We start from the raw sequence: 21623 nt of genomic DNA, 5'->3' as shown, positions 1-21623 counted from the left end.
TGCTCATATGCATTCATACAAGTCCTTTGGTTGATCTCTTTCCATCACCCGCTCCCCTGCCTTCCCTCATAGATCGGACAGTCTGTTCGATGCTTCTGTGTCTCTGGCTCTGTTTTTGTTCATCAGTTTATGTTGTGCAGAAAAGCCTCGATTTTGATTTATTGTCTTCAGTTTAGAAGTCATGATAGAAACATGTGGGAGAACATGAGATGGAGCTAGGCACAAGCTGGGAATGAGAGATGACTTAAGGGCCGGCAATAAATCTAGTGAGTGACAGAGCCTATGGGAATACGTAAGCCTGGGTTCTCTCCTCTGCAGCATCCAGTCCGACCAGACCTCATTCCTGTGTCGGAACAAGACTGCTCGATGAGATGTGGGTGCCGGGAGTCTGAGAACCGGGTGTGCTGAGAGGGATATCAGGAACTTTAAGAAAGGAGGATGAGAATGATGATGCAAAGAGAGGAGGAAGTACATGGGATTCACAAGGTGTGCGTAGGGGGTGATTTAATATTGTCCTGTGAGTTTCAGCAAGTGGAACCCATTTTTTAAAAAGCCACTCTAGCCGAGACCGGTTTGGCTCAATGGATAGAGTGTCGGCTTGGGGACTGAAGGGTCCTGGGTTCAATTCTGGTCAAGGGCATGTACTTTCGTTGTGGGCACATCCCCAGTAGGGGGTGTGCAAGAGGCAGCTGATTGATGACTCTCTCTCATCGATGTTCCTAACTCTCTATCTCTCTCCCTCTCTGTACAAAATCAATAAAATATATATCATATATATATATATATATATATATATATATATATATATATATATATATTTTTTTTTTTTTTTTTTTTTTTTTAAAGCCACTCTAAGAATGACATGTCTCTGTAAATCAGATTTGGAAGAACAGCATGAAATGAAAAGAGACACCTCTTAGCATTTCCTCGGCCGCGTCTCTGCCTCCCCATTCATCCTCAGCAGGTTCTGTTGACTTTTCTACCAGCCTCCCTCTTCCGAGCACCCGCCATCCCTCTCTTTACTCTGCTTATCGCCTTCTGTTTGGTGTTCTAGCGGTGCCCGGGGCGCTGGTGGGAAGCAAATATTTGGGCGGTGGGTGAATTCGCCTGCAAAGCAAAGTGCATTGTCTCGAGGTTGTCACCGGTAACTGACCTGGAAGCACAGATTGTCCCGTGGGTTTCGGGTTTGCACGCATGGCGTCTCGGGGCTGTACCGGGGGAGCTGTCTACTTTTGACAGAAAGAACTGACGTGTTGGGGTCGGAGATGCTGGAGCTGACTCCTGCGCGCTGCTGTTTTCTATTTCGTGGCTTCAGGCTTGGGACTTGCCGTCCCTGAACCAGGTGACTTTACCTGAGCATGTGGATAATGCTCTAGATCAGTGGTCAGCAAACCCCGGACCAGCTGCCCGAGCGTAGAGGTTGAAGTTCAGCTACGGAGCCACAGTGTTCCTCTTTTAAATGCTTAGGTCAGTGGTCGGCAAACTCATTAGTCAACAGAGAAGCCGCGACTCAGGAGCCGCATCTAGATGTAAAGTGCAGGCTGCTGTGGAGACGAAGCCACACGACACAGGCGAAGGTCTTCGCTTGCTACCTGCCTCATTCATGCCGGTGCCCACGCTCGGTCCATCACGTCACTCTTTCTAACCTTACAAACATTAGGGTTGTCTGTTTGACAGGAAACACATCCGGGGTCAGTAACCCTGTGAAGGCCGGGGACAAACTTCACAGCCAAGGGCAGAGGGCACTGGGGTGCTGGGTGCTGGGCGCTGGGCGCTGGGATGGGATTTAGCAAAGGTTGCAGACTGGAACCTCCTGGTGTGCTAACTTGAACTCACCCATTGTTTAAAGTGAAGGAAAACATTAAGTTGAGCAATTAAATTAAAACCTGGAGGCCGTCCCTAGGCAGTGTGGATGGCAAGCCTGTCAGGTGGCACAGGGCCTCTCCATTCCATGCGGCCCCCATTAGCGTGGCTCGGTCCCAGCCTCAAGGTGGCATGTTGAAGCCACAGCGAGGTGCACATCAGGCGTTGTGAAGTGAGAGGGGGTTTTCTAAGTTTCTAGAGGTTTCCTTGAACATACAGACAGCCAGGCTAGAACAAGCAGGATCAAAACCCTGGTGCCCAGCAGGCAGAGGAAATGACCCGGAGAGATTTCTACCAGACCGGAAGAGGAAGTAGAAAGTGTTGCCATGCGAGATGGGAGGGCACCTCTGCCAGGGAAGAGCCAGGGTTGAGCATCTCAGCTTGGTCATTGAGAAGTAACTGCCTCTCCCCTCAGGCTTTCTCTCCCGCCACCGCCCCCCCCCCCAGGCTTAAGCAAAACAGGGGCAGGGGTGGATGAGGCATGAGAAGCCCTCCCAGGAAGCCCAGAGGCTGGGGGAGAGTCAACACATCTTGGCTCATTCTCTGCTTCCACTGTGTGTCCCAAGGTTTGGAGGCAGCGAGACAGCCAGAGTAGCCCAGAGTCCTCTGTGTGCTCTGGTTAGAGGCCCCCCAAGGTGTTGAAGGCAGTGGTGTCTGGCGTAGACCTTTGGCCAACACAACGAAGCCCAGGGCCTCGAAGCTCGGGGACCTGATGATTTGAGGGGTCACAGGAACTTTGGGTTTTGGCAGGAGATGCCAGCAGGATGCTCAAGGACAGCAAGATTAGCCACACCTAAGTCAACAGCAGCCCGGGATCTTTAAGCACAAGACCAGTGTGTAGCTAAGGACCCCTGCCACAAGGGTATTTCAACTTCCTCCACGCCCAGATACCTCGTTGGGAAGGAGGAGGGAACCAGTGACCCCTGGAGAGAGGGAAGAAACAGCCTTTGCGTTGACTGGGTCTTTCCCTGAATGAGGCTGGGTTCATCTCAAAGTGAAATGTTTTCAACGAGAACAGAGGAAATTACCCTTAACTGGTGGTTTTTATTTTTCTCTGACAGTAGACTAGAGGCACTAGGGGCTCCAGAACAAGTGGATGCTGGGAAGGGAGTGTCACTTTTTTAAACATCCCTGAGTGATCTATGGAAAGGTTGATGCCCTCTCCTTGACTTCCTTACGAGGTTGACTCTCTATGCTGGACTTTTTACCTTTGAACCACAGGGTCAAAATTTGGGGTGGTGACTGAATTTCATCTAATACAATGATTCCTTTTACCCATTACATTATTTTTAATATGATAACATGGAAGGAAATAAATACGGAAAGAAAAATATCCATAGATGCCCTCTCCCCTACGGCAGTGTTTCCCAAAGTGTGGTACGCGAACCCCCAGGGGTACGGGAAGAGTCTGGTGGGGGTACGCGTTGCACCGGAGTTCGGTGGGGATATGCACTGCACCGTGCTTAGCTGCGCCTAATTCTACGTTCTCATGAGTACGAGAGGTACTCAGCGTTACGAAAACTATAGAAGGGGTACACATATGTCAAAAGTTTGGGAAACACTGCCCTACGGCAAGGACGTGCACCTATATATATATATATTTTTTTTTTTATGGTTTCCTTATCCACGTTATTAAAATACTGGCTGACGGTTTGGCCCACGCCTCTGACTCAGAAAGACTGTGCTGCTACATTGAGCGTGTGTCCCAGGCCGCAGAGAGGAAAAGGGAGATGAGCTGATTACCTGACATTGTCACATGGCTTCAAGGTTTTGCTTACTTGGGAGACCTTCCAAAGCGTGAAATTGGACATTCTTGGATGCTGTTCAGATTCAACAGTGTTAACAGGATTTCACTTTGTTTCCTACTTCTTAGCCTTTGCCCTTATTCAAAATCCCAGGATTTTGCCTCTCCATCCTTTCTCTGGTATCCTAGACCCCCATTCTGGGGCTCTGGACTTCTTTGGAACGTTGACATTGTGATATTCTCGGAAGAATGTTGCAGATGGAATCCCTGGGTCTTTCTAACTGAAGTCCTAACGAAGGGACTTCAGCTGTGCTTAGCTCTGCATGCTCCTCCCCGCTACCCCCTGTGTCCTAATGCCCGTGGCATTGTAAGAACGGGTTTTACTTGTACTAGGAAGTGAGCCGTGAAGGAAAACACAGTCCCCTGCTCAGATGTGTATTGCTCTTGATTGGGACGTAGATGCTGCTCTCAGCAGGTGCTTGATCCACTTGCCTGGAACTCTAAAGGGACATGGTCATACCCACCCACACCCATGAGTAGCGAGATGCCTGGTTCAACAAAACCACCTACCAGGGTTCACTTAGATGTGATGTTATGGATTGCGAAACCTACCGTGGGAAAGGAAAGAAGCTGGTGTTTTGAGGGGCCATTCTGTCGTCTCCCCACATGTTCCCAGGGCGGTTCCCTCAGTCATCCACAGGGGAAAGGTGTTTTCAGAAGAGCCTCGGATGGTGAGGACGTGGGGACCACATGAGAAGCGCTCAACATGGGTGGTCATGCGTCTGTGGGCTTTTCAACGATGAAGAAAGAGGGGGCACTTCTCAAATGAGCCCTGGGGAGGAAAAGGAGAGGATACTAAGTAAAACCCAGACACAAAATTTATGAGCAAATAGGTAAAATAAGACTTTATGGGTTGTTTTTTCCCTCCACTGAAAACTCAGCTTTTTTTGTTTTGTTCCTGACGTCCACAATATTAGTTTGCCTGGCATTACCAGATGTTAAATTACTACACTGACTGAATAATATGGGGGAAATCAGATCATGATAAACCAGGTTGGCCTTATTTTTCATTTCTATCATGACTTATGAATGATTTCGAACCATTTTCAGTTTCCAAATATACAAAAGTATTTTGGGCTCTTTGGGGGGGGGAGGGTATGGAGTTCTCATTTTATTGTATTGAGGGCCAAAGAATGTAGTCCATATGGTTTGTCAATTCTTTTATATTTATTGAGATATTCTTTATGAACCTAGTATGTGCTCAATTTTTAAATGTTTCCTGAAAACTTGAAAAGAATGCAGATCATTTAAGAGTTGAGATAAAACTCTAAATATGAGAATTTTACAAAGTGTCTTAATCATGTTGCTCAAATATCAAACATCATTATTAATTATTTGGTCACTTGATCAACCAGTTTGTAACAGATGCATGTTAAAATAGCACTTTATGAAATTTAATTTTTCACAATTTTATTGACTTTTACTTTATATGAAATTACTGCCTTTGGAGGTCAGTCAAGTACTGACAATTTTATAGGGCTCAACCTAATATTTTAAGGCTATATTGCTGATATTTGTTGTCTTTAGTTGCTTATGCTTTTCTGATATACTAGTAGTATATGATAACCTTTCTTGTTCCTAAATAATAGTTTTTTCTCTTAAAGTCTATTCTATTTGACACTTACATGATTAGAACATCTTTATTTTGATCAGTATTTTTCTAGTATAAACTATGTATCTTTAATATTATTTTTTCTAGTTATTATAACTTTTCTTTGCCCTCCCCCTGTGATTCCTAACTTTTTCAGTGAACTATGTCTTCTTTGATCTACTTACTCCCTCCATCTACATTTTTGGGAGCTATATATTCTATTTCTATAATCGTCCTACCAAAAGTCTCAACTCTGATGACTTCATTTTTCTCCCAGGAAATCTCACCTGAGCTCCAAGTGTGTTCTAGAATGTGTGTAAGAGATGCAGAAAGAGATTTACACATTTTTTCTTCTACTTAAAAATATCCTTTTGCATAAGATGATCAATATGTCCATTAAACATTATTACGCCCTAGTCATTAAACAAGTTTCCAAACGATTACTATTTGAAAACAACTATGAGCTCACATATGTATGGGAAGTAATCATAACAGATTTCTTGAAAAAGTAATAATTCACAGATGATGTCATTCATTCAACAATATATTGAGTGCCAACCTGCACTGGGCACCGTGCCGTCCATTCCAAGTAAGGAAGTTTCATCATGGAATGGAGCAAGTGAAAGGAACTGTTTTTCTCGAATTTCTTTTTTTAAGTCACTTGATGATTTTACTGATTTAGGAGAGTAGTTTAAGTGCAAACATGAGGGCAGAAACAGAGATGATGTTCCCAGTTACCAAAGACAAAATGTTCCTTCACTGTTAAAGTCTAACAGACTTGAACTAGAAATGAATCATTTATGATGATCTTAAAAAACTCTATGGATATACATGGAAGGAAAATGCAAAGCATGAATGTGTTTATTTGACTTAGAAAAGGCCTACTGGAGAGGGGCAAATTTTATGGTGCATTCTTTTATTTAGTGATCAGAGATGAATGATTCTTTTTATGAAACCGTATATAATCTCTAAGTGGCTTTCAAGGGGAAACAAAATTCACATGAAATAATGGAGATTTGGGTCAGATTTTCCAAAGAGGTAAAGAATGTCATTGATAAAACTACTGGGACATCCTCAGTGCAATGGGGCAACTGGGCCCCAAAGAAGTAAAAAATTTGGGGAACAATAAAAGCATACATGGACTGTGGTCAATATCTTAATGCTGAAAAGGTTTGGGAAGAATTTCTTCAGATTGATCTCATCTAGAAGGGAGAAAAGGAAGTGATGTTTAATAAGCATGTGTGGTGGTATTGTCATGGTATGGGTGATACACACATGCACACACTCTTACACATGCATACATGTTGGTTATATGCATACATATTAGGTTACACACATTATATATTTATAATTAATATCTATATACATAAAAGCCCAGTGACGGAACGGCGGAATGACCAGAATGACCAGTTGACCAGTTGTTATCATGTGCACTGACCACCAGGGGGCAGACTCTCAATGCAGGAGCTGCCCCCTGGTGGTCAGTGCACTCCCACAGTGGGAGCATCAGTCAGCTGACTCATATGAGTGCCGCTCCCATAGCAGGAGCAGCAGCTCAAGGGTGGGTCCACGGTCGCTCAGCTGACCAGGATGAGTGGCTGCTCCCACAGTGGGCCGATTCCTGCAGGCCACGCCCCCTACCAGTGCACGAATCTGTGCACAAGGCATCTAGTTTAATATAATAATTAAAAATATAATCATTGCAATAAACCTGTTTGTATTACTTGTCCATTTTAATGACGAGGAGTGGAATACTCAGAGAGTTGTCTGTGTAAGATCGTACATGAGAAGAATGGTGATTTGTGCTGATGTCTGTCAAATTCCAGAGACTGCTGCTTTTCTGCTCTGTATTAATGTCCAGAGATTACGCCAACTGAAAACATTAAAAATCAACTGGTTTTTCAATATACTCCTCCACTTACTAGGAAGGTGACATGGCTAAATTCCTTAAGCTCTCTGGACTTCATTTGACCTTTTTGTAAAATGGGGATCACAGCCATCTTACTGCGTGTCTAAAAAGCTCCCTGAAAATTCAGTGGAATAACGAAGTCCATGTACTGATTAAACTGTGCAAAGTAACATCCCAAATGACATTGTGAAAGCACTGGGCAAAAATAAGAACCCGCTGTTTTCATGATTGTGCAAGGAAACCAAAGGAAACTGCCTAAATTTAGCCAGTGACTTAAGCAAGATCAAAGAGAACAGCAAAAATATTTTTTTGTTGCAACTTCAGGAAAATACAAATTAAAAACCTCTTTGTTTACAACAGTGGGATGTTGATACTTGTTGCAGCCGAGTGCTGGGTACAAGGGATTCTCACTACTTTTGTGTTTGAAAATTTCCATCATAACAAAGGCATTAAAAAAAAAAAAATACTTCCTTGTTTGACTCTAAAAAAAATTGGTTGGGATGGTGGCTAAGAACAAGAACTCGGTAGCCAGACACCTGCGTTCAAATCTTACCTCGGCCACGGATTAGCTGGGTGACCTTGAGCAAGTCACTGTACTTAACCTCTCTGTGATTAATGGCCTCATCTACAAAGTGAGGATCACCATCGTACCTCCATGAAAGGCTTGTTAGAATTAAATAGGTTGATTACCACTTAGTAAATTATGTATAAGTATTTCAGAAGTAAAAATCTTTCAGGTTCTGAATAGATACTATTATTTACATGGAAGAAGAGGCTCAGGAAGATCGAGCGGCTTGCTCAGGTCACAGAGTTAGTAAGTAGCTGTGCCTGGGTTTGATTCTGGGTCTGTCTGAGTCCAAAAGCTTGGCTCTGTGGGCTGTGTTGTCTCCCGTGGGGACCCTGCTGTAGGAAGGTCCTAACTTGGTGGATAATAGATACGATACGTGCCCGGGGACGTAAGGGTACCGTGCAGACCAGAAGGGTTCCTGAGGTGGGTCCATTTGTAGGAGGCCCAGAAACAAGTTCTTCATAGAGGCCAGCAGGAGACACCCTCTGGGGACCCCGGACTTCTCTGGAAGGGCTCTGAAGGGAGTCAGAATTCCAGAGTGAAATAAATTTAAAAAAAAAGAAGTAGGCAGCCGAAACCGGTTTGGCTCAGTGGATAGAGCATCGGCCTGCAGACTGAAAGGTCCCAGGTTCGATTCCGGTCAAGGGCGTGTACCTTGTGGGCACATCTTCAGTGGAGGGTGTGCAGGAGGCAGCTGATCGATGCTTCTCTCTCATCAATGTTTCTAGCTCTCTATCCCTCTCTCTTCCTCTCTGTAAAAAAAATCAATAAAATATATAGAAGAAGAAGAAGAGGAGGCGGAGGAGGAGGAGGAGGAGGAGGAGGAGGAGGAGGAGGAGGAGGAGGAAGAAGAAGAAGAAGAAGAAGAAGAAGAAGAAGAAGAAGAAGAAGAAGAAGAGAAAAGAAAAGAAAAGAAAAGAAAAGAAAAGAAAAGAAAAGAAAAGAAAAGAAGAGGAAGAGGAAGAGAAAGGGAAGAAGAAGGCGGCAGATCATGTGTCCTGCCTCGGGCATACATAGGGGAAGGATGTTAGAAGTTTACCGTCATCTCCTCTGGGGTAATGTTATCGTTCTGTATGAACCAGGTGGGTGTGAGGAGTTCTGGCGTAAGAAGTGTTGATTCCTCATGGTGTCACGGGGTGGTGAACACTCACCTATTCCTAAGGAAGCATTGAGGAAAGCTTGGCTACGTTGACGCATATAGATTACGCAGAAATCTTCCAGTCCTCCTCGGTTTGACTGAAGTACATTTCTGAGGTTCAACGCTAAGCAGTTCAATGCCACACTGTGACGCTGGGATGTAAGCTGTGGGATTCTGCTGAAGCCTCACGTTGGGTTTTAATGACCCTCTGGAATCTGGTGGCCAGTCTCCTGTGATCTCAGAGAGCAGAGTTGTAATTAACATCAGTGTGCCCCCTTCACAAAGGAGCTTCATGGGCATGTTCCCATGTGACCGCTCCCACAAGTCTGTCTGGGGAACTACAGTTACCTCCGTCCTGGAAGCGGGAGAAACTGAAGTCCAAAGAGATTATAAGACCCAGGTACCATGGCGTATGGGTAGGTCCAGGCTATGAGCCCAGGTATTTACCTGAACACTGGAGGTACTTTCATTCTGCTCCATTGCGTCTGACCCAAAAGTAACCAATGTATGAGAGGAAAGATTGTCTCAGTTCTTTGTTCTGCTATAACACAATGCCCTTGACGAGATGGCTTATAAACACTATTTCTCATAGTTCTTGGAGGCTGGGAAATCCAAGATCAAGGTGCTGGCACATTTGGTGTCTGGTGAAGACCTGTTTCTCAGATCAGAGATTGCCATCTTTTTTTTTTTTTTTTAATATATTTTTATTGATTTTAGAGAGGAAGGGAGAGGGAGAGGTAGATAGAAACATCAATGATGAGAGAGAACCATTGATCAGCTGTTTCCTGCATGCCCCTTACTGGGGATTGAGGTTGCAACCCAGCATGTGCCCTTGGCTAAAATAGAACCTGGGATCCTTCAGTCCTCAGGCTGACACTCTATCCACTGAGCCAAACCAGCTAGGGAAAGACTGCCATCCCTTTTGCTATGTCCTCAATTGGCAATGGGGGCAAGGGAGCTCTCAGGGGCCTCTTTCCTAAGGGCACTAATCCCCTTCATGAGGGCTGCACCCTCTCAGCCTAATCATCTCCCAAAGGCCCCACCTCCAAATACCACCACACTGGGTGTTAGGACTTAACGTATGAATTTGGAGGAGAACACGACCATTCAGTCTACGGTATGGATGTTCATAAAAACAGACCTAGTGCATGGTAGGAAATATGAGTCTACAAGTAAATGCCAAAAAGATACTTAACTCATTAAATTTTTTTAAAGAACAGCAACTCTAGATCCTTAGGGGATAATATTCAGGCCATCATTTTTCACCGGCCTGCTAATTTCCCCCCCAGGCAGGTAGGCAGCTTCGCAAAGTTGTTCAATGGAATGGTTTGGTAGGTCAAGAACAGATTTTCCAGTTTGGGGGGGTCTCTCCGAAACTACCAAGCTGTGTTATCTGACAGGTCTCAGGTCAGTCAAATACAGGAGGAGAAGCCTGCGGATTTACGCAGTCCATTAAAATGGCATTGCAGGAAGGAGGTAATGAGAATCTTTCCTATGAAATGATAGCTCCTGAAATGTATGTAAAAATAGTGAGTATAAATGGTTATGGGAAGGACAGCACAAAGGTTCCTTTTTCACCTAATCGCCAATTAATGTCACTTGGAAGGAAGCCAGCAGTCGCCCCTGAGCTCCCTCTGTCATCGCACATCCCTCTCTGAGAGGGACACACGGTGACTTTCTGAAGCAGCGACCGCCTCCACGCTCCCCATGACGATTTCTCCATCCACATGGCGGGAGCGAGGTCAGGAAGTGAACAGTCGCCCACAGCTAAGATACACTGAGCGGCCAGATTATTATACGTTCAGAGATCATCATGGAGTGGGGTCCAGCCAGCTCTGGCCAGGAGGAGGGACATGGGCGGTTGGCCAGCCTGCCTGCTGGTCGAACTCCTGGTCGAGGGAACAATTTGCATATTAGCCTTTTATTATATGGGATATACTGTGAATGGCCAGATTATTATGCGTTCAGAGATCATCATCATCATCTGGCCACTCAGTGTATTTCTCATGTAGAGCTGTCTTTCCTTCCAAGGAGAGTGGGTCACCACCAAGGTGTTCTGGAAAGAACCATAGAGGAAGAGACTAATCCCTGTGCCCAGAGAGGACAGGTCCCCTTGCCCGGCGGGCTGGGTGGGTACCGACAGCCCCGCACTATAATGGGGCCCTGCTGGTCCCCTCCCAGCGGAGCGCGTGCACGTGGGGGCCCTCGCCAGACTGCTTTCTGGGGTTTTCTTCTCTGGCTCCTAATGACGGGGTCCAGCAGAGACACAACAGCCAGTCTGTCCTCTCACCAGTGATTTTGTGGTTCGTTTCTCCCACCTTACCCACTCATTCTTCCCCTCCGCACACTCTGGGAATTACTGTCTTTTTCTCCTCATGTTTACGCTGATTACATATTGGTCGGTCTTGTCTCCCAGGCACCCCCTTTGGAAGGTGGGGGTGGGCCCGGTCACTGCCCATTATTTGGAGTGCCTACGTACAGGGCCTGGGGCCCCCGGGGGTGCCTGTTTATCCACGGCCCCGGTTCCCCTCCTGACCCCTCTGCGCCGCTGGGAGCTCGGCTGGCCAAACCTTCCCTCACGCCTGGCCCGGGCAGGCCAGGTCGAGGCCGCGCGTGGATAATACCTTCCTCCGCGAGGCTCTGTCAGTGAGCGGGACGCAGCCTGCGCCTCCGCAGCCTCTCCAGGCCGAGCAGGCGTGAGTGACCGCGGCCGCCTCCAGCCTCGCCATTCACACACTCACCCTGCTGAGCCCAATTAGCTGTGAGATGTGTCATCAGCGATTCGTTACTAATAATCCAGCGCTGAATGGGGTGACTTCTTCTTTAAAAACGAATGTGTGTGAATGCAGAGTTATTTTTATAATCACCCTCTCCATCGTTTATGTAGCATTGCTTAGGAGCGTGAAACTTGGTCCTTGCCACCCTTTTTGCCTTCTGATGCACATCCCCCATCCCCCCTGGCTGCCTGCCTTTGCACTTGAAGCAGCTCTTTCCTGAGTCTCCAGCTGTCCTCCTCCCCCATCAGGTTTTGATTTTGCAGTTGTCAAGCGTCCCCAGTGCACGAGCCAGCTCCTTCAAATCAATCAGAGTCTCTCTCTCTCTCTCTCTCTCTCTCTCTCTCTCTCTCTCTCTCTCTCTCTCTGTGTGTGTGTGTGTGTGTGTGTGTGTGTGTATGTGTGTGTGTGTGCCTATTGGTTCTATTTCTCTGCAGAACCCTGTCTAATATCTCTCTGCAGTCTTTTTTGTTGTTGTTAATCCTCACCCAAGGAGACATTTTTCCCCCTTGATTTTTAGAGAGAGTGGAAGGGAAGGGGGGGGGCATCAATGTGAGAGAGACACATTGATTGGTAGCCCCCCACACACACTCCGACAGGGGCCAGGGATCGAGGATCAAACCTGAAACCCTTCAGTGCTCGGACCAACACTCTAACCACTGAGCACACCCAGGGCTCCCTTCATTCTTCTTCCTTCTTTTTTTTTCTTTTTTTTTTTTTCTTTTTTTTTAATTTATTGAATTTTCACAGAGAGGACAGGAGAGGGATAGAGAGCTAGTAACATCGACCAGCTGCCTCCTGCACACCCCCTACCGGGGATGTGCCCGCAACCAATGTACATGCCCTTGACCGGAATCGAACCTGGGACCTTTCAGTCCGCAGGCCGATGCTCTATCCACTGAGCAAAACCTGTTTGGGCGCTCCCTTCATGCTTCAGAGCACTATTCAAGGTCACATCGCTACTCAGAGGCCAAGACCGCTCTTCCAACCAAGCCTGCCTGACTTCACACCCCATGTTCTGCTCATCAAATCTCACATCGCGGGGCCCAGGGGAGGGCTTCTGAAAAACTGGAACTAACTGGCATCGCGGACTTCCTGTTGGTGTGGAGATTCTAATGGAACCGAACAGGGGACCGAATGAAGAGTCAAGTCACTGGGCTCCCTGCCTCTCTGGGCTGCGCCACCAGCCAGCCTGTGCCCCGGGGAGAGCCCAGCCTCGGGCTCCGCAGGCGCAGGTTGGCTGGAAGCAGCGTGACCCTGTCCCTCCGAGCCGCCCCGTCTCCGTGGGAGGAGAGAGGCTGTTTCTCTCCACCCCAGGTGCCGGGATGCTCAGCTGGGGAGTCCATTAGCCCCTCCCCAGCCGCCCAGAGATGCTCTGCTTTCCATTCCTCCCCAGTCTTTCCTGGCAGCGCTCCCCCTTTCCTCCCGCCCGGGCCCCTGTCCGTCTGAATGTAGACTCAGAAAGCAGGGGAGGGAGGAAGTGAAGTTGGGGTCCGTGAAAGAGAGGACAATGACGATGATACAGCTCTGCCTGCTAACCTTCCCCACTGAGGATCAAGAAGCAGGAGGTGCCCTAACCGGTTTGGCTCAGTGCATAGAGTGTTGGCCTGGGGACTAAAGGGTCCCAAGTTCGATTCCAGTCAAGGGCATGGGGTGTGCAGGAGGCAGCTTCTCTCTCATCGATGTTTCTGACTCTCTATCCCTCTCCCTTCCTCTCTGTAAAAAATCAATAAAAATATATTAAAGAAGAAGAAGAAGAAGAAGAAGAAGAAGAAGAAGAAGAAGAAGAAGAAGAAGAAGAAGAAGAAGAAGAGGCGGCGGCGTGAGGGAAGGAAGGATCTCCCCAGGCCTCCTCTCTGCGTGTTGGCGGCCTGGGGTGCGGGACTGCAGGGGCAGAGCAGGTGTCTCCAGCGGCCTGGGCTGAAGAGGTAGCCCCGAAGTCACAGGCGGGGGGCTCTCCTTTCAGAGGGGCCCCCTGCTGAGCAGCCTGCCGCTGAGGAACGTGGGGTGCCAGCTGGCGGGTGGGAAGCACCCAACCTCCCTCCCCCACGAACTGACTGGCCCTGTGCTCTTTCAGACACATTGAGGGAGGGGGGGAGGAAAGAAAGAATCATTGTTTTGAATGGTTTTAGTTCAAAGGAATCTATGATGTAACCATACATAAATGAGAACCGTCTTTTAAATATTCGGAATACCAAATGTTACATATGTGTGGGAATGAGAACTCAGCATGTCAACTCAGCCAATGTGGTCATCTCGGCCACACGCCTGTTTTAAATTTCTGCCGTGGCTCTTCCGCAGCCAGTTCCGTGTCTTTTTTTTTTTTAATGTATTTTATTGATTTTTTATAGAGAGGAAGGGAGAGAGAGAGTTAGAAACATCAATGAGAGAGAGTCATCGATCAGCTGCCTCCTGCACACCCACCACTGGGGATATGCCCGCAACCAAGGTACATGCCCTTGACTGGAATCGAACCTGGGACCCTTCAGTCCCCAAGCCGACGCTCTATCCACTGAGCCAAACCGGTTTCGGCCGGTTCCGTGTCTTCAGAAGCCACGGGTAAAAGCCCAGACACTCACCACAGAGGAAGCACGTGAAGACTAATCAAAGGAGAAGTGAGAGAACTTGTCACCAGCCTACCTTCCCTAAAGCGATTGATTTTTAAAAATCCAAAAATAGGTAAAAATAAACAACAACCAGATTCTTTGGAAAGATTGAGAAAATGGAAACATCCTATCAAGACTTCAGGGGATGGGGGAGTGATTTAAATTTAAACTATCAATTAGCAATACCAGAAACTGAACAGGGGGGTATCGTCGCGGACCGCAGACATCAAAAGGATGATAAGAGCTGAAACCCGGTTTGGCTCAGTGGTAGAGCATCAGTCTGCGGACTGAAAGGTCCCAGGTTCATTTCCGGTCAAGGGCATGTACATTGGTTGCGGGCACATCCCTAGTAGGGAGTGTGCAAGAGGCAGCTGATTGATGATTCTCTTTCATCGATGTTTCTCTCTATCCCTCTCTCTTCCTCTCTGTAAAAAATCAATAAAAAAATTTTTTTTTTTAAAGGATGGTAAGAGAGTATCACAGACAACTTTACACTTATAAACTGGACAACTTACGTGAAATGGACCAATTCAAGAGGCTCAAGCTACCACAAAATCTGAAACAGATCATTTAAATAGCCCTGTGACTATTAAGAAAATTTCGTTTGTACTTTAAAAACCCTGTAGAGAGAAATCCTTAATTCTAGATGTTTTTGCTGGTGATGAGTAGTAACTGTCTAAAGAAGAATGAAAACCAATTCTATGCAGCCTCTCCCTGGAAAAATATGAGGAAACACTTTCAGATTTAAAAAAAAAAAAAAAAGGCTGAGGTGATTCATCAGCTTTCATTTTATGAAGCCATGATACTAAAACTCGGTGAAGACATCACAAGAGAGGAACATTCTAGGCCCATCTCGCCTGCAAACAGATGTAAAAAGCTTACAGAGCATGTTAGCAGAGCCAGCTCAGCAATGCGGGTCTGTGCATTTGCGTCCAGGGCTGCGGCTCTGTGGTGACATTAGGTCATCGCAGTGCAGAATTCACCGTGGTAACGGAATCAAGAGTAAAACCATATGGTCCTCTGAACTGGCGCAGAGTGAATTTGATAAAATTCAATGCCTAATTCACGAGAGCTGGGAAACCTTACGAACTGGGAAACCAATCTGACACAGGTTATCCACAAAGAACTTACAGGAAGCAGCCTACTTAATGGTGAATGATTGAAAGTCCCTCTCTCCCCTATGTCCCCAGATCAGGAATGAGACAAGTCCCCTTACAATTACTTCTACCCGGTACTCTATTCAAGGTCAGTGCAATAAAGCACTTAAAAAACACATAGAGAGGCCATAACTTGTTTGGCTCGTGAATAGAGCATTCTATTGAAAGGTCAAGGGTTCCATTGCAGTCAAGGGCATGTACCTGGGTTGCAGGCTCGATTCCTAGTCAAGGGAGTGCAAGAGACAGCTGATCAACAATTCTCTCTCATCATCGATGTTTCTCTCTCTCTCCCCCTCTCCCTTCCTCTCTGAAATCAATAAAAATATTTTTTAAATAAAAAAAAAAGATTAGAGGCCCAGCTAGACGTGTGCTGAGAGGTGGAGAGGGGGCAGTTGAGGATGGATACCCACCCAGTCCTGAGGCTGTCTTTTGCCCCTCTCGGCAGGAAAGTAATTCATGTCCAGAGACTAAATGGGGGTTTTCCACACTCAAGAAGCGATGGCATAAGAAGACATAATTGTGTGCCTAAGAGCTTCTTTTTCCCTTCTTTTCCCGAGTAGACTCTTGGAGATGTTGGTTGCACCTGGACTTCCTCTTCTCCATTCCTATGGCACTCACTCCTGCCCTGGATGATGCTTCCTACGTGGGAATCCCAGTGGAAGAGCGGGCCCCTGGGCTTCCAGGATCTGTGGGTGGTGTCTCAGGAGATAAAGCAGCTACATGTTTTGCAGGACAGGTAGGTCTACTGCACATCACCTACATCCGGGCATTTCTGGGCCCATGGAGGGCTGTATTTCTTTCCCCTTCACCTCACGCTTCCTTACTTCACTGCTCAGGCCAGGACTGGCCAGAGACCAAACGTCCCCCTCGCCATATCGTCTGCATGTCACACCAGCGTGGCCCTAAAACCCTGGGACGGAACAGTCCCAATGTCTAACCTGGTCAGAACTGTGGCTGTCCCAGACTCACACAGTCACCGGGGTCTGGTATAGGGTGGCTCTTTGAGGAACCTGAGCAGACCAACACAGTACAGGGGACCAGAGGAGGAGGACAGACAGCCAGACACGTAGAAGTGGGGGGGTTCCCTGCTCCGATGGAGACCCGGGGAGATAGGACTCTTTCACCATTATGGTCTCCAGGCACGTGTGGGAGGGAATGTCCTAACCTCAGCTCCTAAGAAAGGAGAAAAGCCGTCATCTCCACGGGGTTCTGGACTGTGATCGTGCTGAGGCATCCCTCACCCGTGTTGCTATGCAGGTCGCCACTCTCATTCGGACCCTGTGCTTACGGCTCCCGCACTCAAGTTCCTTTGGCTGAAGATCCTAACTCCCTTCGAAGAGGCTATGGAACCACAGCACCCCGAGCATTAGATGTACAGCAGCGAGTGGGTGGACTGTGAGTCATGGCAATGACAAGCCTTTTAATTTGACGGCCAAGATGTGGGGGCGGAGCGGGGATAATGGTTTCGGAAACAGCCAGGTGCTGATGTTACCTCTGCAGGAAGGGAGACAGCGGGCGGTCCCTGGCAGTGGTAGGAGGCAGTAATCAAGGATGGGCTTTTAATTTCTTATCTTTGCCCACATCACTTAATGAATAGTGGTCGAGTACTAGGTATATTATGACTAGGTTCGGGGGAATATTAACCTAAACAAAACAAGAGCCCTCCCCTCAAGAAACACTCCATGTAGCTAGGAAGTCAGACATGTAAACAGTTAAAATGTCCTGTGAGTCGGTGGATGAGGGAAATACAGGCGGGAACTGTGAATTCTGCTTGAGATCAGGGGAGTCTTCATTGTTTCTCTGAACGTGGAGATGTTTGAACTGAGCCTTGTAAGACGGGTGGAGGGGAGAGGATGTGCAAAGGAATGATTAGAAAGGCCAGGATGTGTCACCCGGCCAGGTGGCTGAGTTGGTTGAAGCATTGTCCTGTTCATCAAAAGGTTGTGGGTTCAATCCCTGGTTGGAATGTATATGGGAGGCAAATGATCAATGTTCTCTCTCTCTCTCTCTCTCTCTCTCTCTCTCTCTCTCTCTCTCTCTCTCTGACTAAAAATCAATAAAAATATAACCTGAGGTGAGGATTAAAAGAAAGAAAGAAAGAAAGAAAGAAAGAAAGAAAGAAAGAAAGAAAGAAGAAACCACCCTGGCCAGTTTGGCTCAGTGGATAGAGTGTCGGCCTGTGGACTGAAGGGTCCCAGGTTCGATTCTGACCAGGGGCATATTCCCAGGTTGCAAGCTTGATTTCCCCTCCCCCCCCCCAGTGGGGGGCGTGCAGGAGGCAGCCAATCGGTGGTTCTCTCTCACCATTGATGTTTCTCCCTATCTCTCTCCCTTCCTCTCTGAAATCAATTTAAAAAAAAAAAAGTTTTTTAAAGACCAGCATGTGTTTAGGGGACTCCAGTAATTAGCTAAGGCCAGGCAAGAAGAATGTTTGAGAGAGTGAGAAAGAGGAGAGACGTCCCGAGTGGTTCAGGGTGGCAGGAGTGAGACAGTGGGGCAGATAGGGGAGCTGGAGGGACATGCATGGGTGAGTGGTGTATGGTGAGGATATAGTCATAGACCCTGTTAGAAGTCCCTGTTGAGAAACTCATGGCCCCACTCCTGCATTCACCACCCAATGCTGTAGATCGAAGGTGTCACTCTTCCAGAATAGTAAAATATGAAAACACATACACAACGAGGCGTTAGGACCATCCCTCTATCCATCCACTTCAACGAACCGCTGCTGAGTACCTACAAAAACTCTTTCTGTAGGGATGGAGAAGTACAAATGGGCAGTTACAGAACAGTCATGGGGATGCGAAATACAGCATAGGGAATACAGTCAGTAATACTGTCATAACTATGTCTGGTGCCAGGTGGATCCTAGACTTATAAGGTGGATGGATGGCTTCATACGTTCTATAAGTGTCTCACCACGAATATATAAATTAAAAACACACAAAACAAAGTGAGGCCGTCAACAAGGAGAGAGCTATGAGTACCCCTGGCAGCAAGGATATTTCATGACTACCATTGATAATTGCAACAATGAAGGTGAACTATGACCTTCATCGAACCTGCTCCACGTACATCAGTTCTTCTCTACAGCCCAGCGAGGTGAAGGGTAGGGCTGTTGAGTAACTTCTCCGCATTACCCTCCCCATGGGTGGCCCGTCCAGACCCGGAGCCCAGGCCAGCGGGTGTAAATGCCACATTTGTAAATGTGTTGAATGACCAAGTTTGTTAACTGTGGAATCTCTTTCAACCATGCATTTCTGTTTTCTGAAAGAGAAGGCAGATGCCTTCCTGGGACGCTTGCTTGTCTTCCATCCTCAACTTGACTCCCCACGCGATAATACACAGAACCTAGTGAGTGGCGGTCGGCAGGTGAATGTGAGTGGAGAGGGCTTGGCGTGCGTGGGGGCCGTATGTGAACATAACTTGATCAGTTGACTCTGTTTTGTGCAATCAGCAGGACTCTGAGGGTTTTGACTGCCAGGAGGTAACTGTGTTTATACCTTGAATAAGGAAACCAGGCCACACCATGAGGGTGGCCTACGTCCACTGAGGAGGAATAGAAGGTTATGAGTTTTTCTTTTTCTTCAAATCAGCATAATTCTTCATTAAAATTTTTATCTTTCAATACAGTTGGCACTCGAGATCATTCTGTATGAGTTTTGGGTGTACAGTACAGTGGTTAGACACTCAGACACTTCACGCTGGTCCCCTGCAGCTTTGAGCTTTTTGATTCTGCTTCTGTGTAGACCTCCTCTCCTGCCTCCGTTCCAGCAGAGATGGTCCCGGCCTGAGAGGTGAGGCCAGGACTCCCTGTGAAACCACTCAGACCACATGTTTACGCTCGGAGTCGGCTGATGACGTCAGCCCAGGCTTCAGGTACAGTCGGTTGCCAAAGAAGAAGGCTCACCCAGCCAACACCTGAAGGCATGGGACCCCACCCAGCCGGCCCCGGACACCCTTCTATTATACATGCGATCTAAGACATGATGAAATTGTGTTTGCTTTTTCCCTCTTCTGGGTTTTGCAAACATGACTCTACCCAGATACAGATTTTAGAGAAATGAAGACAAGCCCCAAATTTACCGCGTCGCTTAACCCCACCAAGCTTCTGTGTTTTCTCGGTTTTAGTTGGGGATAATAACTGCACCCTCTTAAAAAAAAAAAAAAAAAAAGTTTTTTGAGAGGATTTGATGAGAAAATCAACAGAGGCACTTAGGAGAGGGCCTAGAACACAGCAAAAACTTGACCAATGGTGAACTATTATGGAGGTCTCTTTTTAAAAATCTTCATCAATTAGTTGTGATTCTTTGACCTGTATCCTTTTCCCTCTTTAAAACATCCTATTGGCTTGATTTCATTTTCAGACCTTTTCTCTCTCTGTAAGGGCGTTGGAGTGTAAAACATGGTTAGAAACAACTAGACAGGGAAGGTAGGGGAGGGTGGGGGTAAGGGGGAGAGATCAACCAAAGGACTTATATGCATGGATATAAGCTAATCAATGGACACAGACAACAGGGGGTGAGGGCATGAGTGGGGGGGGTTGGAGGGTAATGGGGAATAAGGACACGTATGTAATACCATAATCAATAAAGAAATTAAAAAAAAAAAGAAACAATTAGGATTTCTTCTTTTTAGTACCATGTTCTAGTAGGCTGACCAAGCTGCCCTGGCAACATGAGGGTGAGTCAGGATGGTGAGCAACGAGCCTGGGCGTCTTGGCATGAGGTCTGTCCCCAGGTGACCGCACCTGGGATCCTTCAGGGGTCCTCAAACTTTTTAAAGTGGGGGCCAGATCACGGTCCCTCAGAGAGCTGGAGGGCCGGACTATATGAACTACTAATTCCTACTGTAACACCTCGGCTGCGCTCACTGCCCAAAAAACCTGGCGGGCAGGATCAGACTCCTCTGCGGGCCGCATGTGGCCCACGGGCCGTAGTTTGAAGACCCCTGCTCCAAGTGATTCTAGGGCACCACACCCCAAAGGCGGAAGGTGCCGTGTTCTCTCTGCGAAGGAAGAGCAGCCTGGAGAAAACACCCTCCTCCTATCTCCCTGTGGGAAGAGCACCAGGCAAGCTCCACGGATAGCGAGGGCCCACGGAAGCAAAGCCCGTGTGCTGCCTCCTTGGAAATCGCTGGCGAACCGGCCCTGGAGCTTCCTGGGTGGCAGGTGAGCCCACGGACATCTGGGCAAGGTCCTCGGAGAAGGGCTGCCGGGAGATCCATGATGTGGGGACTCCACGGGGTCCCAGAGAAGCTCGGGGATTTGCAATGGTCGAAGCATGTGACCCCTGGGAGAGCGGATAACAATAGCACAAGGCTGTGTGGGCGAACGCCACGGGCCAGAAGGAATTTCAGGTAGATCTCAAACTCTTCCTTTTATTACTCCTTTTGTAGTTTTTCTCTTTCAGCCAAGTGTTCCAACGTCTGTGATGCCTGCGACTGTTTGAAGGCTGGCAGAGAATGGAATGACCTGGTTCTCTGAAATGTGCTGGACTGGGAAAGGGCTCCACATAGAGACTGGAGATGTAGTGAGATAGCTCGGAACGTGGCTGGGATGGGGAAGGAGAAGATGACTACTAGCAAATGCTACGTTTTACTGAGAGCTTACTGTTAGGTGGTGCACCGTGTGCTTTGAATGCAGGATCTCATTTAATCCCCACGACAAGTTGGAGACCGGGGCTGTGATTGTTTCTGTTTTGTGGACGTGGAAACCAAAACTTGAAGAGGTGGCATCACCGGCTCCTGGGCACACACCTAGTTCACAGAACTGAGTCTTCAACGGGACCCTCTGATGCTGGAGATTGTACTCTGAACCACGAGGCTAAAACGTTGTGACTGTTAACATGACTTAGAGAAATATCAGAGCAAGCACATTTCTTCAAGAGCGCACCTACATCTGTGATAAATGTCCTTGACTCTGCCTCATCTTCCGTTAGGAAAGGGTTCGCATCTCATTGAATTTAGTGCCCCTGCACCTGCGAATTGGTCCAGCTGACAACCAATCAGTGTTTGTCAGGTGACCTGACTGATGAGTTGTGTGTGACAGATTTGGAAAGCTGGACTTACCAATGAAGAGATGTTGCCATGTGACCTCTCTACCAGAGCCACAAAGTGAAGACAAGTCTTATTGATGGTCCCAAAGCTCATGGAGAAGCCAGAGAGAGGCCTAGCCAGTTTGGTTCAGAAGACAGAGCATCAGCCCTCAGACTGAAG

General features: G+C 47.4%; 1 protein-coding gene across 1 annotated transcript in view; it reads right to left on the bottom strand.

Moving 5' to 3' along the window:
- The window catches only part of LOC311610928 (uncharacterized protein), a 50530-nt gene that overhangs the window by 19635 nt on the left and 9272 nt on the right, over positions 1 to 21623 (bottom strand). The window contains exon 2 of the mRNA XM_084862525.1: positions 4220 to 4439. Coding sequence (XP_084718651.1) covers positions 4220 to 4275 — 56 coding nt within the window. The 5' untranslated portion in view covers positions 4276 to 4439. The remainder of the gene's footprint in view (positions 1 to 4219; positions 4440 to 21623) is intronic.

This window comes from Pipistrellus hanaki, assembly GCF_964339955.1.
Source record: "Pipistrellus hanaki genome assembly, chromosome: 16".
In the NCBI taxonomy this organism is placed as follows: domain Eukaryota; kingdom Metazoa; phylum Chordata; class Mammalia; order Chiroptera; family Vespertilionidae; genus Pipistrellus; species Pipistrellus hanaki.
This window is presented reverse-complemented; position numbering and strand designations above follow the sequence as displayed.